Genomic DNA, 17,392 nt, shown 5'->3' on the forward strand with positions numbered 1-17,392 from the left:
GGGAAGCCCCCCAAGAGCTCAGACACTGTCCACGAAGCCCATGTGGGGGCCATTTCCCTTTGCAGACCTCATATCCAACTGTCCCTTGCCAGGAAATCCTCAGGGTGTCTTTTAATTGACTCCCTGCAAAACATCAACAAAACAATGAAAAATAAACCTCACCCACACTTGCTCCTCAATCTGGAAAGTTCCACCATGTATGAGCTAGCTTTGAGGAAAGTGGGAAGACCCACTGGGGCAGCAGGATGGGAGCTTAGCCTCCCTGAAGTTATTGCCACCTGAGTGCCCCAGAGGCAGGAAATGAGTGATTTAAGGCTGTAGCCCAGCCCAGAATGTTTAGCTTCCCTGGGCCCCATGACGCTTGCACTGAGCAATTACCTTGGGGAAGGAGTCTTCCTTGGAACTGTGTACCCGCCAGGTGGATACTCATGCTGAGTGAGCTGATAAGAGGGCCCCCTGACTTGTTGGATAGTTAACCTGACAGAAGCACATCTGTGGCTTGTCAGGCATGGATATTTTGGGAAAGCCTGGGGTACAAGCACACACTACCACCCAGCCTGGGTTGAAAATGTGTTCTGTCACCTCCCAGCAGTACCATCATCTTTTATCTCAAAATGGGCTGTCCCCCCATCATCCCCTCCCCTCCACTGCTTCAGCATCCGTTCCAGCCGCTGCGGAACAGCTGCTCTGAGGTCCGTCTCTCATCAGCTGCCTTATCTCCCTGATGAATAATGTTCCCCTTCCCTGAGCAGCAGCCTGGCAGGAGGCCCGCCCTGAGTGGAACAGGCTGCTGACAGCCCTTGGAGCCCAGGCAGCTGTTGGAGAGCGGGATGGCCCCCTGGCCCCTGCCTGGGGTGAGGGCTGACCCCCACCCCCACTTCACAGAGACCTGCCACCCTGAGGGCACCCCCCACCAGCCCTAGCAAGCGTCAGCTCACAGACTGTCCCCAGTTGCTAGGGCACATGGGGCCTTCAGGGGTGGGGACTGAGGGAGATGCGATTTGTACCTGATAGCACAAACCTCTCTGTACTGCATGTTTAATCACTCCAGGGCTCAGTTTTCCACATCTGCAGAATGGGCTAATTGTTGTGGTGTATAGCTGGCTGTGGTTCTCTGCTCCGATCCCCTTTGCCAGCCAGTGCACCCATCCCCCAGCACTGTGAGTGCCATAGTAACAGTTGTTCCTCTAGCTTCTTCAGAGCCTTTGGCTGATGGGCTGATGGCAACCGCATCCCTGAGATAACCCAAAGGCTAACTCCCTCTGCTACCCTTCCCCTTTCTGTCAGGGGAGTTGGTAACTGAATGATCCTGGAGAGGTGGAAACCCAGGCCTCTGCCCTCAAGGTGGGACAACTTCTGAGCCAGCCCCACAGATGGGGCCGAGACTGGGCTTTACTCACAACTACACCCCTTCCTGTCCTGTTTCCCTCACCCCCTTACAGCTCTGCCTCAAGAGCACACCCTCCCTCCATGAATCATAGCTTTTTAGAAGCTTGTTTTGGGCTTGGGTTCTAGGGGACCCAGCCCTAGATAAGTACCTACTTCACAGGGGCTTTATGTGAGGATTCAAGACGATAAGACTTGAAAAGCCCCTTGTAGGAGCCTGGCACTTGGCAAGTAGCTGATCTCGATTCTTGTCAACTACTGCGGCATGACAGAAGGTCATAAGGGAACTCGGACAGACAACAGAGGTAGGTGTTGAAAGCCTTGATTCCAAGTCTGGATTGGAGGCTGTCATCCCAGGAAAGGACCCTCGGAGGTCATTCAGCCCACCTTTTTTTGTTCTGATGAGGAAACTGAGGCCCAGAGAGAAGCAGCAGTCTCTGAGACTCATGGCAAGTCAGGGGCAGAGCTGGACTGGATGATGTCTTGCTTTTTTCCCCTCACTCTGCCATTTGGCATCTTCAAGCCCTCTTTTTCCTGCCAGTTTTTGAAATGTTTGTTGACTTTAGATAGTCTAGGACCCTGAGAAGTAAAGCCAGAGCACACTTCTTTTCCGTGTAGATCTCTTTAGCACCTACTGTGGACTAGATAACCTTCTAGACACTCAGGGAAGGATTCACAAACATATATACCAACCCCTGGTTGTTGCAGAGAGCTTCACCATTTTCATTGTGTGTGTGTGTGTGTGTTGATTAGTGAACTCTAGCTTTCCCAAGAAGTGAACAATACCAGCCCATTCTACAGGGGAGATATTAAGAGCAAGCTTTTAAAGACCATTCAGAACAGATGGGTGGGCAAGGAGATTCTTGACTCACTGTGTTTCCATATTAAGCACTTAGAAATATTCTTAATTTCCATAGTGCTCTCTCTGAATGGTCCTTTGATACCCCTTTCATCTCCCCCAAGTCTGTATGGAGTTGCAAACATGAGACAGATCATGGCTGATCTGGGATCTCCCAGATCTGGGAGACAGCTGTGGCCCCACGTGGTTGGAGTATAGAGTGTATCCTGGGGGATGGCCACAGTGGGACTTGAGAAGTAGACCAAATCCATGCCAGATGCAAAACTTTGTGTATCATTCTACTTCAGTCTGCAAACAATGAGCAACATCTAAAACCCACTGTCCAGAACAGTGACACGCTCAGATGTGGGTCCTACAAAGATCTCTCTGGGCACTGTGAAGAGGAGAGTTCTGTCCTCAGTAGAGGACACCTTTGAACAGGTGAAAGGTGAAGTAGGAGGCCACAACTTGTGAGCTGTCAGGAGATATCATGTGCATAATTTCCACATGACCAAGACATGAAGGTGATGGGAATGGAGGATAAGGAGAAATCACTAAGGAAGTGGGATCTGAGTTGAGGGAGTCTTCAAGGGGCAGCTTCCCAAGCATGAGGAATGGTACAGACAGCGCAATGTGAGTAGATAGAAGATGAATATGGAGGGAAGCAGAGCCAGGGGGCCAGGCAGAGGACGTGCAGCTAAGAGGAGACCCAGGCCACTTTCTGGGGAACACTGGATGCCTGGTGAAGAAGTAGGCACTCCCACCTGTAGGCAATAGAGGCTGTTGGAGGGTTTTGAGCAGCAGAGTAACATGAAGAAAGTAGGGTTTGAAGACCAGTCCAGGAGTGGGATACCAAAGAGGTTGGTAGTGGGAGAGTTACTTTCCTAAGTAAGAAGATCACGTGACCTGTCCAGACCAGTTGGGATTGCCTACCCAATGTAGTCCAGCATTTTTAAAATGGAGAGATTTCATGTGAAAGATCTCACATAAAAGGCAGGTTTCCGGCTTCAGGTGAAAAACAGAGGATTTGGTGAGACCAGAGCAAGTATTTCCACGTGGCTGCTGCTGTCTGCTGGAGTCAGGTGGCCATGGTCCCCTTTAGGTGTAGCTTTGGGTTTCATGAGCATTTTCCCATAGAAATCCTGCTTTATTTATTTTTGGTGCCAGTCTGCATGGTGATTTTTAAAACTTCTTTTGAATGAGTCATCAATATTTAAGTTTTTGAGAATTTCATATAAATATCCAGATTTGGGCCTTAACACAGTCATTAGGGCCACCTGGGACCTCATTCATACATGGCCATAAACACTAGAGCTTATGCAATTCTCCCATTCACCAGCCCCCTCCTTCCCCTTGCTCTCTACAGAGGCCTATGTTAGCTGCCATTTATCAAAGAAGTTTTTATGCTTGCCTACAGAAAAATGAAATGTTTCTTGTACTCAAGTCATTATCAAAAGTGGGAAAATGAAAGATGGAGTAAGGTGTATGCCAAAAAGGCCAGAGAGTGTGTTGTGGAAATTAAGAATATTTCTCTGTGTTTACTATGGAAGAGGATATGTGTAGAAGGATACCACCGAAGACGCTACTAGAAAAGGCTAGCCAGCCCTGAGGTCACCTGCTTGGGCCCTGGTATTTAGTTTGGGAGTCCCTGGGATAGAGGCAGGGAAATTGAGTAACACTCAGCAGTCAGGATTCTGAGCCAGGCCCTGTGCTACACAGAGGAATAAGGTAAAGGATTGTGACCCCAGGGAATGGGATCTGGGGATCTATTGAGGTATCCTGGGAATGAGACAATGGGAGGGACATGAGAGTAACGGGGTACCCTTCTGGAGGGGACAATCAGCAACATTGGTGGGTCCTTACACAGTTGGTGTCAGAAAGAATTGCAGATGACTTCAGGGTGACAGATCCTGGGCTCTTGGGAGCATGGTGGGTAAGAGAAGTCAAGAGATCCACTTTGAGGGAGGCTGATAACTTGGGACCTGGGTGCAGGGAGTTTGAAGTGCTGAGTATTCAGGTGGGTGGACAGTGCTGGTTGCATGGTGGTTATGCATGTTGGCTTTGAATCACTCGAGTCTCTTGTGGACGTTGTTCTTGCTTTGCTTAATCTCTCCATGCCTTAGTTTCTTGAAAATACTTTCCTCCATGCAGGATCATGATGAGGATCAAATACAGCATAATTAAAAGCTTAAAGATGATTCCTGGCACAGGGGAAGTGCTCTGTAAATCTGAGTCATTTTCACCCTTGCCTGTGAGTACAGGGTGGCCAACGTGCTGAACAGAGATGATTCCATAAGCAGAGAACCAACGTGGAAGCTTGGACAAGAGCCACAGGAAGGGAGAAAATGATGAAGTAAGGAGCCAGGAAGAAGCAGCTGGGAAACAATGGGAGAGGGTGTCTTTGAGGCAGGGACGAAAGATTTGGGAGGGGAGGACAAAGATCATGCTACAGAGGCCATGGAGGAGCTTTACAGCAAGAATTCACCACTGGGGGAAATTTACCCCCCAGAAGACTCTTGACAATGTCTCCAGACATTTTTAGTTGTCACAACTGACCTTGGGAGTGCTATTTGCATCTAGTGGTTGGAGGCCAGTTATATTCCTGACACCCTACAATGCACAGGACATCACCCCCCCCCCCCAAAAAAAAAAGGATTATCCAGTTCTCAATATCAATAATGCAGAGACTGGGAAACCCTTCTCTAGAGAGCCAGGAGGTTCTCAGATTTGACTCATGGTTACATCACACGATGTGTGATTGTGGCGAGTTTCTTAACTATTCTCTGCCTCAGGTTTCCTTGTCTGGAAAATGAGGATAACACCTGCCTCCTGGGACTGCTGTCAGACTTCAGTGAATTAAGATATAGAGAGGGCTTGGAATGGAGGCTTATGGTACATTAGTCGTCATTAGAAATCAGAGGAAGTACTGAGGGGGGGCACTTGGCGGGATGAACACTGGGTACTATGCTATATGTTGGCAAATTGAACTCCAATAAATAAAATTTTAAAAGAAGAAGTCAGGGAAAGTGAGGGCATAGCAGAGGCCAAGGCATCTCAGTTTGACATTTTAGAGTGACCTCAATGTGGTTTCATAGAGGTAGAGAGGAGGCTGATCCAGATGCAGAGGGTTGTGGAGATGGGTTCATGGGAATTGGGGCTGGCAGGCTTAGACTGCCCTGTCCAGCAGTTGTAGGAATGGAAGAGAAGAGGCTAATTAGATGACTGCCAGGCCAAGTGAAAGGGCTTGCTTCACATTGATTTCTGTATTGATGCCAACCTAAAGTTTTGGCTGATGTCCAAACCGTATTGTAATTGACCCTTGAACATGTGGATGTTAGAGGTGCTGATCTCTTGCACAGTCAGAAATCTGTGTATAACTTCCAACTCCTTAAAAACTTAAGTACTAATATCTTACTGTTGACCAGATGCCTTACCAATAATGTATACAGTTAACACTTGTTTTGTATGTTATGTGTATCCTATACTATATCCTTATCATAGAGTAAGCTAGAGGAAAGAAAATATTATTAAGGAAATCATAAGGAAATACATTTGCCTTATTGTACTATATTCATTTAAAAAATCTGCATATAAGTGGACCTGAGCAGTTCAAACTTATAGTGTTCAAGGGTTAACTTGGTCAATGGAAATTTTCAAAACGAAAGACATCACCTGTAACCTTACCACCTTAACACATTAGGAAGTTTCCATCTCCTCTTCCAGGACCAGCATTTTTACTGTGTGCCCTTTTCTATTGTTTTATGTCACATGAAATTGTCCCATAAGCATTTTCCATGATGTTCCATCATTGTTATATTTATCATTTTTTTTCCAAAATGAAGATAACCTCATTGTTTTTTCCTGGCTGTTAAAATGCTCTGTTCCCCCCTCCTTTTAATGCAGATAGTACCAAAACGTCTGAAGAAGAATATAACTCCCATTTTCTACCCCACCCTTCAGAGATAACCAGGCTAGCATTTTGGTAAATATCCTTCCAAACTAATCTCCATGCATTTATTGATGTGTTGACTTGTTAATTCTTTCATGTAAATATGAACATTCCTTAACCGTCATTTCATTTTCAGCCTTAAGGCAGAAGTTTCTAATTGTTGGGGTTGGGGTTGTTGTCTTGGCAAGTGGGGAGGTGGCTGTGGATGGGCACACCAAAGAGCAGAGGAAGTCAGGAAGCTCAGAAAGTGGCTAGGAGGAGGAAATGCTGACTAGGTGTGTGGTATACCTGTGTCCTGAGGCTGCTGTGTCCATGCACCACAGTCTGGATGTCTCAAGCAAGACAGATGTCATCTGGCACAGTCCTGGGGGCTGCAAGTCTGTAACTAAAGTGTCGGGAGGGCCACACTCCCTTCTCAGGGATGCAGGTGAGGGTCCCTCCTTGCTTCTTCCGAGCTTCTCATGGTTGCCAGCAGTTCCTGGCACTCCTTAGGGGTGTAGATGTATCATGCCAGTCTTTGATTCCTTTGTCACATGGCATTCTGCTCTTCCTGTGTGTGTCTGTGCCCCAGTTTCCCTCTTCTTCTAAAGACACCAGTCCTGGGATGAGGGCCCAGCCTACTCCAGTGTGACTTCATCTTGACTGGATTAAATCTGCAAAGACCTAATTTCCAAATCAGGTCACATTCATCAGTAACAGGGAATAGGACTTTTGTACCCCAGTGTACCTTTTTGGGGGACACAGTGTAACTCATAACATGTAGGATCCCTGGAGTGATGGAGGAGGAGAACGGAGCAGGGACAGAGCAGTGAGGACTCCTCTGAAATGAAAGGGAAGGAAGAGACGGAGAGACAGAGATTCTTGAGGCTGAGAAGGGAGATGAGGAAGCCTCCTTCCTCCAGCAACTCATGTCTGTGTTTTATTAACCTCCTAGTGGTTCACAAAGGGGGCCCTGGGATTCATCAGAGAGCAGTGGCCATCCATACGTCCCACAGGGCTCCTTCCCCACCGTCATCATACTGTGCAGCTGGCAGCTGCTGTGCGGGCCCCACAGGCCTCGCTGCAGCATCCTGTTGTCTGCTCCTTGCCAGACTCTTGGTTGGCTGCCACCTAATTTCTTTTCAGCCTGGACTAATTTCTTGCAGTCCTCAGGCTGGCGGGAAGCATCCCTAATTCTCAAAGCCCTTCCATATGGCCCTCCATCTGCAAAGTATGCACAGTCTCCTCTGTTGTATCCTTGTTGCAGGACAGTGGTCCACAAGCCTTCAGGAGCATGGAGACCATTGCTGTGTTTTGATCTCCTCCCTTCTTCTCAGGACACCTGTTTTTGCTGGTGTCCTCAGTTCTTTTGGTCTCCTTTTTCCAGATGCCATACCCAAAGTTGAATTTTCAGAGGTGGAGGGGGACAGAGGATTGAGGAGTGTGGTGACACTTCTGAGGAAACTTGAAGCCTCTCTGCTGGTGGATGCCGATATCAGAAAGTCCACAGCATTCCCAGGTGTGCCTGGGGTCAGATCTGAATGTGATGGGTAGCATGTGACCAAAATGAGCATCATTGATCATCACACTTTGTCATCTAGAATCTTGGGGAACAAGGGACCATTACAAAATTACAGTCAAGTGCCTGAGAATAATGAGGCTTCTGATTATTAACTTAGGTCCCAGGCAAAGCCTAGCCAAGATCTGTTCTTGCCACCACAGGTTTCTGCATATTTGAGGGAAACATTATACTTCTCTGATGGTTAAAAGTCACTCAGCCTTTGGCGTCCTGCCTCTATATACTGCCTGAAGCATCCCATAATCTCCCGGCACTGCATCACCTGTCCCATCTCTGCCATTTAATTATATGTTGTCTTTGGTTTCCTCTCCAATACTGACAGCCACTTCTGAGAAAGATCTGGAATCAGGAACCCAAATAATATAGCTCATATTAAGTCCAAAGCTGAAAGAACAAGAAAAGCCAGATACTGGCTCCAGCCAGGATGTGGGGTATTGAAAGACTTTCTTGCCCAAGTGTGAAAGATGCAGGGCTTGGACTCAATGGGACTATCGAGACAAGGAGGCAAGAAGAGGCTCATGAGAGCCATTAGAGCATCTTACCCAGCCTCATCTCTTGCTACCACCTCATCAGACCTTGTACTCCAGCCATGTAACAATTGCAAACTTTGCCACTTCCTCCCAATATCAGAGCAAGAGTAATGACAAGCACTGACCCAGTTCAGCAGTGTAGACAACAAAGGGAACTTAATAGGTCAGATAGCTAAGAAGAAAAAGATGGGTACAGGGGCTGTTCCCTTTACCTGGAACACCTGCAAAATGCTACCCATGTGACAAACCCATACTCTTCCTTTAAGACCCAAGCCTTCTGGCACACGCTGATCCACCCCCACCCCCAGACAGAGTTGAATGCATCTTTGGTCCACCTTTGTACACTGTACATGCTTCTGTTATTTCACTTACTTCCTGGTACACTTCATGAATCCTAGTCCTTTAGAACTTCACTCAACTCCTCTTGGATTGTGGGTGTCCTTGCTTTCAAGGATCATGTCCTTGTCATCTCAAGGTCACCAACCTCTACCGGGGTGTTTGGCCCACTGTGAGGGTCTGAGAATTGGTGGCTAAATCCTTGGATGTTGGGGTGGTATTAGGATGTGGCCATTCCCTGGCTGGAGAGGGTGGAGTACTGGGTATGAAGAGAGGCACTTCATGCCATAGGTCGCCTGGCTCAAGTCACTAATTTTTCTGTGTTCCTTTCAAATCCCTCATACCACTGTCAGGAGGGACCCTGTGCATTCTATGTAGCAGTAAATTGCAGCATTTGAACTATAACACGTTCCTGGTTTGCCCAGATATATCACTCATAGAAAGTGTTTATTTTTTCACACATTATACCTGAGAATGTTAAGAGGTTCATCTTGAATTCCTTGGGGTTAAAACTTTCTTGATGATGCTAACCTATCTCTGGGAATCAGAGCATGTTCCCTGGTAAAGCAGTCCCTAGTTGTTAGGGCCACATGATATATCCTGGCAGCTCTGGCTATCAGCACCAGCTCTCTTTTCTAGAGCTACAAGTAAAGAGGTCCCTACCTTTTGCAGTGGTCATTTCACTTCATGCCCATTCATTTTCCCCCTCATTTACACATGCATTCATTAACTTAGTCATTCATTTAAAAACATTAGTATGGTCTATTTTGTTCAAGAGAAGCACTTCTGTTCTCATTGAGCTGTCATCTGTAGAGGGAAGAGCAGATAATAAAAAACTAAACAGATCAACAGGAAAAATAAAATTGCCACAAGAGCCGTGAAGAAAGGAAAATAGGGCAATATGGGGTTTGGCACAAATTTCAATAGAATGAGCAGGACAAGTATCTTTGTGGAAATGAACCTGAGCTGATGAGTAAGTGATGGGAATGAGACCTCTGGGGCTACATTTGGGGAAAAGCATACAGGAAGAGAGAGTTAGAGGAAGAGGAGGTGTAATTGTGGCTCAGTGAAGGTGAAGGAGAGACAAAGGTAGAAAGTGAGGATGGAGAGGTGGGCAGGGGCTCTGTTGCCATGGTAAGAAGCCTAGGATCTGCTCTCATAAAGAGGAAGACTTCAGAAAGCTTTTAAGCAGGGAAGGGCTATATAATTTTGAAAGAGCACTTTGAATATAGCATCTTGAGATAGATCTCCAAATCCTTAAAGACAAAAAGGAGGTGACCACTACTTTTATTTCAAAGAATCAGAAAGATTCCAATTGAGAGATTAGTTTTAGAAGTCCTGGAGAGAAAGCACATTATAATATCTGGGGCTGGTATTGGGCCGTCCCAGGACACACCCTCGGATACTCCTCTTGGAAGATGATCTTTGGAAGGGCACCCTCTTTCTCTAGATAGCCAGATTTCTCCCCCAGGCTATGTCTGTCTTATGAGTTCTCCACAAACAGTGAGAAAACTGGCAAACTAACCAGCATGAGACCTTTAATTGTTTCCTCCTGGGGCAGAGTGGAATTATCCCCAGTGAGACACCAGGTTTGCTGCCGCTTGTTGTCTGTGGGAGAGGCCAGACTGCTGGGAGTAAGGGGTATCTCATTGTGAGAACCAGGGCCCTGGAGGACCCTCTGATTATCAAAACAGAGAGAGAAATCAAAAGGGAAAGACTGTAGATTTGACTAGGTGGGAATGGAAAATGGGTTTATATGGTTTTTGGAAGATGCACAGACAATAGAAAAAAAGACAAGCAGACAGCTAGTAAAAATATTGCCATACCAGATGATGTGATAAAGTTAAAGGGAATCATCCTATACACAGAGCTCTGTGAGCAGACTTTTACAGAAAAGAAAATGCACACGGTTAATGAAAGTACTTAAACTCACTAAAGTCATAGAAATGCAAACTAAAACAGCAGTGGGGATACAGGGTATTTTGGGGGAAGTTGCTTATCAAATTAAAAAATGTATTTTTCAAAAACTGCTGTGTTGGTGAAGCCATAATGATATGGACACTGTCATCTGCAATTGGTGGCTTAGACCTTTAGAAAGGGGGCACATTTGGATACTTAAAAATTTTTCGTACCCCTTAAGCCAGTAATCCCACTTCTTAAATTTTATTTTAAGATAGCTTAAAAAGGAAGGCATTGGTTTGTATGCAAAGATGTACATGTGTGAAGTGTGGGAAACAGCCTACTTGATAATAGTGGATGATAAGTTGACTTCATTATGGTATATACATTCAGTAGACTGTTAGGTGGCTGTCAAAAGTGATATTTTGGGGGACGCCTGGGTGGCTCAGTGGTTGAGCATCTGCCTTTGGCTTAGTGTATGATGCTGGAGTCTGGGGATTGAGTCCCACATTGGGCTCCCTGCATGGAGCCTGGTTCTCCCTCTGCCTCTCTCTCTCTGTGTCTCTCATGAATAAATAAAATCTTTTTTTAAAAAAAAATAATATAAGGGATTTTCTCTGAGTCAAGAATTACAGATAATTTTATTTACTTTGTGTTTTTGAAGTTTTTTTTACACGATGAACATATATTCCTTTTCAAATCATAAAGAAACAGAAGATGGTTTTTTGTTTTTGTTTTTAGAAAATGGTTATATTTTGTTAGTGCTGTCTGTTGTCATCAGATCCCTATTAGAGACACAACACTCCTTCCTTCCTTCCTTCCTTCCTTCCTTCCTTCCTTCCTTCCTTCCTTCCTTCCTTCCTTCCTTCTCTATTGCTGCAAGAGCCAGTGAAGTAGAGCACAAACAGCAAGAAAGTCAGAGGAGAGACCTGGGTGTTACCTACTGCTCTGGCATGGTTTTGCCTGGGACGCATCAAGGCCCTGCTGTGGTCCTTTTTTTTTTTTCCTTTGGTATATTTTTTATTGGAGTTCGATTTGCCAACATATAAGCATAACACCCAGTGCTCATCCCATCAGGTGCCTCCCTCAGTGCCTGTCACCCAGTCACCCCATTCCCCCTTCCACCTCCCCTTCCACCACCCCTTGTTCATTTCAGCTATGGGCCTTAGTTTCCCCATCTGTAAAATATATTAGTTGGACTGGTTCAGCTCCAAGAATGCAATAAGGATATAAACATAATAATTCCAAGCTTCTAACCCAACTCTGACCCTAACTACAGAGTGACATGATTGACCATTTCCATGAACACAACAGTGTCAGCCATACCCAAGATACCACCATCCACCTGGCTCCCCTGGGATGAGTCACAACTTAATGGGGGGGATCTCTGCCATTTTCTTTAGGGATTAGGGGGTGATTTTTGTGTATATCATTCCTTCACCATGCACTTATTACACCTCTGCTCCCATGGCACCAGGCCCTGGGGTTATACAAGAAGACCCAAGCTCAGAAAGATTGAGAAATGTCTGCATCTGCAACACATTCTTTCCTTCTTTCTCCACTGGGGCAAGTCCTCTCCATTTGACCATTATTTTAAGTTACATTCAATTTATTTGAAAAAGAAACAGTTTATTTGAAGCTAAATGTCTAACTCTTATGATCCATAAGCCAAATGGATCATACCATTTTGAGTATAAACCACCTATATACTGTGAAGCTGATTTTCTTGTGTGACCTAGAAGTGAGGAATCTTGATATAGATGGATCCTTGGGCAGTGTGAGTAAAACAATGTTTGAATTTACCTGGAGCCATGTGACGGAGGGAAGAGTATATGCACTTAGAGTGAGATCACCTGAGTTCACACATGGCTCTCTTATTTCCCAGCTTTGTGACTTGGAGAAGTTCATAACTTCTCTGAGCTGCATGTTCCCATCTATAAAGTGAGGAAATAGTCTCGATCTTACCCAGGTCTGCTTGTGGGTACTTATCAGGATTATGTCTCCAAAGGGGCCTAGCAAAGAGCCTGGCATATTCTTGGCCATCACATTAATGCCCTTGCTGCTTTCCAGAGGTTGCTACTTTAAAGGGACAAGACATGTTTGAAGTATATAGGATATATAAAGCATACATATTGTGTCTATATATCTGAGTGCATATACATACCATGCTGCATGGTGGTTGAGAACTAGGGCCGTGAGGCTGCAGGTACCTGGCCCTGCCGTGTACCTGCAGCATGTCTTTTTGAACAAGTGACTTAATCTTTGTGAGTCTCAGGGTGCTGTTGACACAAAATGAACAAACCTTTTAGAATTTCTTTAAAAAAAAGAGAGAGAATTTTATTCAAGCCCAAGTTAGGACAGCTGCCCGGGATATACAGTCTTCACAAAGAAGAGAGTGCTCTGATAAGGGAACATTTGATGTAGGTTTCTATACATATTTTGCACAAAATGTTGCAAATTATTAGACAAAGAACATTTCAGAAAGTTGCTGGCCTATCTTAAGTTTCTAATATTGGCAGGGCTGTATGACTTGAGTCTTAGGGGAACCAGGAAGTGTTTTACTTTTTCTTATCATTTATGTTCAGAATACTCCTTTTTGATTATTTTCTTTAACAAAGCAGATGTCCACTATGTGCTCTTGGGGCAGAAATAGAGTCTGTACTTTGAGGTTTTGCCAAGTCATTTTGACCTTGGTAAATGTTGGAGTATAGCTTCCCTGGGAGCCCAGGAGCAGGACCCACAAACAGTAAAAGTTGAAAATTTCCTTTATCAGTGCTCCTCTGTAAAATGGAATTGCTGGCAGCATTGCCCACGTTCTTAGGCAGTTATGAGGATTCAGTAAAGTAATATGTATTGCCTAATAAAAATGGAAGTATATTCACTGAGTAATTTCATACATTTTCCTCTGATTGTAAATGAATATTTATTCAATGTAGAAAATCTATTATGCTGAGTGAAGTAAGTCAGTCGGAGAAGGACAAACATTATATGTTCTCATTCATTTGGGGAATATAAATAATAGTGAAAGGGAATATAAGGGAAGGGAGAAGAAATGTGTGGGAAATATCAGAAAGGGAGACAGAACGTAAAGACTGCTAACTCTGGGAAACGAACTAGGGGTGGTAGAAGGGGAGGAGGGCGGGGGGGTGGGAGTGAATGGGTGATGGGCACTGGGGGTTATTCTGTATGTTAGTAAATTGAACACCAATAAAAAATTAAAAAAAAAAAAGAAAATCTAAAAAAAAAAAAAAACACCTAAAAAAGAAACATGAATAAAATATGAGTTGTTTTCAGCCCTTTTATTTTGTAGCTGCTGTGTGTTTGCATCTGACTGTCCCCATTCACACTCCCCCATCCCATCCTCGTTCTGAACTGAGAGCTCCTGGCTGGCCCCCACCATGCTGGGTCAGTGCTATCCTCAGCAGGCTGTGGCCCGATGCCCTGGTGTTTCAGCAATGCCCCATGTAGTAATACTGCTACCGGCCCCTCTCTTTGCAGATCCTTCAAGCCAGACTTCATCCTAGTCCGTCAGCATGCCTACAGCATGGCTCTGGGTGAAGACTACCGAAGCCTGGTCATTGGCCTTCAGTATGGAGGGTTGCCTGCCGTCAACTCCCTCTACTCTGTCTACAACTTCTGCAGCAAGCCCTGGGTGGTAGGTGATGGGTCAGGCTGACCTAGAGTGAAGTGGGTGGCAGTGGGTGGTCTCCCAACCCTGAAATGGGCCCATCCTCCAGCATGGAGGCCTCAGTAATGGGTCTTTTTTAAGCAACTTAATAAGCAGATTGGACCCCAGGCCTCTTCTGTTAATTATTGTCTAGCGAATATTCTATAACAACATAGTATGAACATAGTATGACATAGTGTTATCTTATAATAACATTAGTGGTATACTGTTCTTACTAATATTAAATTAGACCATTTGTTAGCAGTGGGCACTATTTATTGAGCTCTTACTATGTACCAGAAAACTGTAGCTGCCCGATGCTCAAACTATTGCTGTCTGGTGAAGTGGACATCATTACTCCATTTTGCAGAAAAAGAAGCTCAGCTTCAGAGCAGCTAAGGAACTCACCCTGGTCATGTAGACCAGGAGGGGTGAAACCAGAACTCGAAGCCATATCTCTCCAACCCCCAAGACTTGATTTTCCCTGCTTTGTAGTCATTAAATTAGTTCATCCCTTGATTTATTTGAATCTCCATTCAAATGTTACCTGTAAGAGAGACTTACTAGGATACTACCCCTCCATTCCCCCAAATACTCTCGATACCCTTATCCTGATTTATTTTTTCCCCAATAGTTATCTCCATATAGAATGATAGATTTATCCATTCTTTTGTGTATTGTCTGTCTTCCCCCCTAGAAGTAATTCATTCATGCAACAAATATTTATTCAGCACCTACTATGTTCCAGGCACTGTTCTAGTCCTAGGAACATGGCAGTGAGCATACCAGACCATAATCCCTACCCCATAGATCTGGTATTCTAGTGAGCAGGGGCACATGCAGTATATTAATAAATATCCCAAATAGATAATAAGTCATATAAACACCAACAGGGAAAATAAGGCAGGGAAGGGAGATAGGAAATATGGAGCTGTGGATATGTACAGCATGCTCTGTGGAGCTCTAGCCATCTTGTCTCTTGTTTCCCTCTGCTTGGTCTCTTGGTGGTAGGACAGTGATTAAGAACAGGGGTTATGGAGCCTGATTGCCCAGTTCCAGGAGCCTCAATTTATGAGCTGTTATCCTGAGCAATTTGCTTAACCTCTCTGAGTTTATTTTCCATATTTGTAAAATGATGATAATACTAGGGTCATCCTGGTAGGGTTATGAGTGAATACATTTGGCTGGCACAAAGTGCACACTCAATACATGGTGACAGTTATATTTATTCAGTAAATATCGAGTGCCATCAAGGTCTCTGCAACATTGGCATTCAATATTTATTGAATGAATATATACATTAATTTAGTATATATGAATAGTTTTTAACCACTGTTACCATGGCTCTGGTCTCCTCATTCTACCCTGAGATCTTTGGCCTATGGCATCCCATATTTGATGTCACTGTCTGGAAAGGGTCTCGATGGTATTGGCCCACACCCCTTGTTTTTCGATGCAGACATCATGATGATAGCAGCTACTGTCCATCAGCATTGTGTGCTGTGCTGAGCCCTTAACATACATATTGTATTTGATCTTCAGAACACCCTGACAAGTACATATTGCTAATATCTCCATTGTATGGATGAGGAAATTGGAGGTGGGCATCTCCAAAACTTGTGTGCTTGATCATAGACTTATTTTCTCTCTCTCTCTCTCTTTCTCTCTCTGGACTTCAGCATCCTTATCTGTAAACTGAAGGATCTCCTGTGATTTCTCATATTTCTGAGGTCCCTCAAGCCCTCTAAGTGGACTCCCTGTGGGACCACATCTGCAGATTGTACCCCAAGAGTTTGCAGACCAATTCTAGTCTGATGCAAAAAGTTACCCATTCTGTCTGAGACATTAGTGTTGAGTTACTCCTGAGTCAATCTGGTGTAAGACTTAGCACCCCTGCTAGCTATTGGGCATCCACCTTAGGCCACAAACTGTAGCTTACTCCTTCTTCCATACCATACCCTTTACACTTATGGCCACCAGGAGTTCCCTTGTTTCTGGGTAAATTCAAAGCTCCTTGTGCCAGCCTTTAAAGGCTCCCAGTGGTCTCTCATGAATCACCCTCCATCGTCATCTCTCATTGTTCCCTGTACCCAAGGCCACGGCTATGACAGCCACTGTCTCCAGGACACTAGTCTCACTACACACCTGGAGTACCTTTCCATCTTCTCTTGTGTCATCTGCTCCAGGGAGTCATCCTGACCCCTACTCTGTCCCTCTTCCAGGCCCCTCAGTCCCCTTGCTTTCCTCCAGCAAGACATCATTATCTCAGCCATCTGCCCACACTATCTCCCCTCAAGGCCTGGTCTCCCATGCTCAGCTTGTTCCAATATTAAAGCACAGTGCCGAGCACAAAATGAGCTCCCAAGGGCGCTGAGTGGTGTGGGGTAATGGAAGAAAATGTAAGTCCAAGGCCTGCCTTCCAGGTGCTTACCCTCCAGCTCTTGGGATGGCAGCTACCTCTATGGCAAAATAAGGCAGTGCTGAAACAAGAGGAGCCAGGTATGGAGGGAATACAGCTCAAGCAGTTGGAAATGAGTGCAATTGTAAAAGCAGAAAAAAAAAAAAAAAGAGTTGACTCTTGAACAGTGCAGGAGTTAGGATGCCAACACCCAGTGCAGTTGAAAATCTGTGTATAACTTTGACTCCCCCAGAACTTAACTACTAATAGCCTACTGTTGATTGGAAGCTTTACCAATAACATAAACAGTCAGTTAACACAATTTAATGTTATATGTATTATACGTTGTTTTCTTACAATAAAGTAAGCTAGGGAAAAGAGAATGTTATTAAGAAAATCATAAAGAAGAGAAAATACATTTATAGCACTGGCATATAGCATTTATAGCATTTCAGTATTTACTGAAAAAAAGCTGTGTATTTAGTGGACCTGTGCAGTTCAAACCCATGTTGTTCAGAGGCCAACTTTATTTATGATTAATAATAATATCTAGCATTTGAGTATTCCTAGGGACCAAGTACAGCTTTTCATACATTGTGTAATACTGGATCTCTTTTTTTTCTCCATTTACAAATGGAGTGACTTTCCAGGCTACACAGTTAGTAAGTGGTAGAGAATTTGAATCCAGAGTCTACACCATAAACTGTCATGCAGTACAACTTCTCTAGAAAGGCTTTGCAGGCTGGGGACATGGCATGAATATCAGCAGGTTATGCTTGTGTGAAATGCTGACAATGTAGTAAATGTTCACTAAATGTAATTTAGCTGAAT

At 44.7% G+C, this 17,392-nt stretch overlaps 1 protein-coding gene across 4 annotated transcripts in view; it reads left to right on the top strand.

The window, feature by feature from the left end:
• Positions 1-17,392, top strand: part of SYN3 (synapsin III) — a 453,214-nt gene that overhangs the window by 130,538 nt on the left and 305,284 nt on the right. For all 4 annotated transcript variants that reach the window (XM_077914724.1, XM_077914725.1, XM_077914727.1 and 1 more), the window contains one exon: positions 13,995-14,151. In XM_077914724.1, coding sequence (XP_077770850.1) covers positions 13,995-14,151 — 157 coding nt within the window. The remainder of the gene's footprint in view (positions 1-13,994; positions 14,152-17,392) is intronic.

The sequence above is a fragment of the Canis aureus genome, chromosome 11 (genome assembly GCF_053574225.1).
Source record: "Canis aureus isolate CA01 chromosome 11, VMU_Caureus_v.1.0, whole genome shotgun sequence".
Classification (NCBI taxonomy): domain Eukaryota; kingdom Metazoa; phylum Chordata; class Mammalia; order Carnivora; family Canidae; genus Canis; species Canis aureus.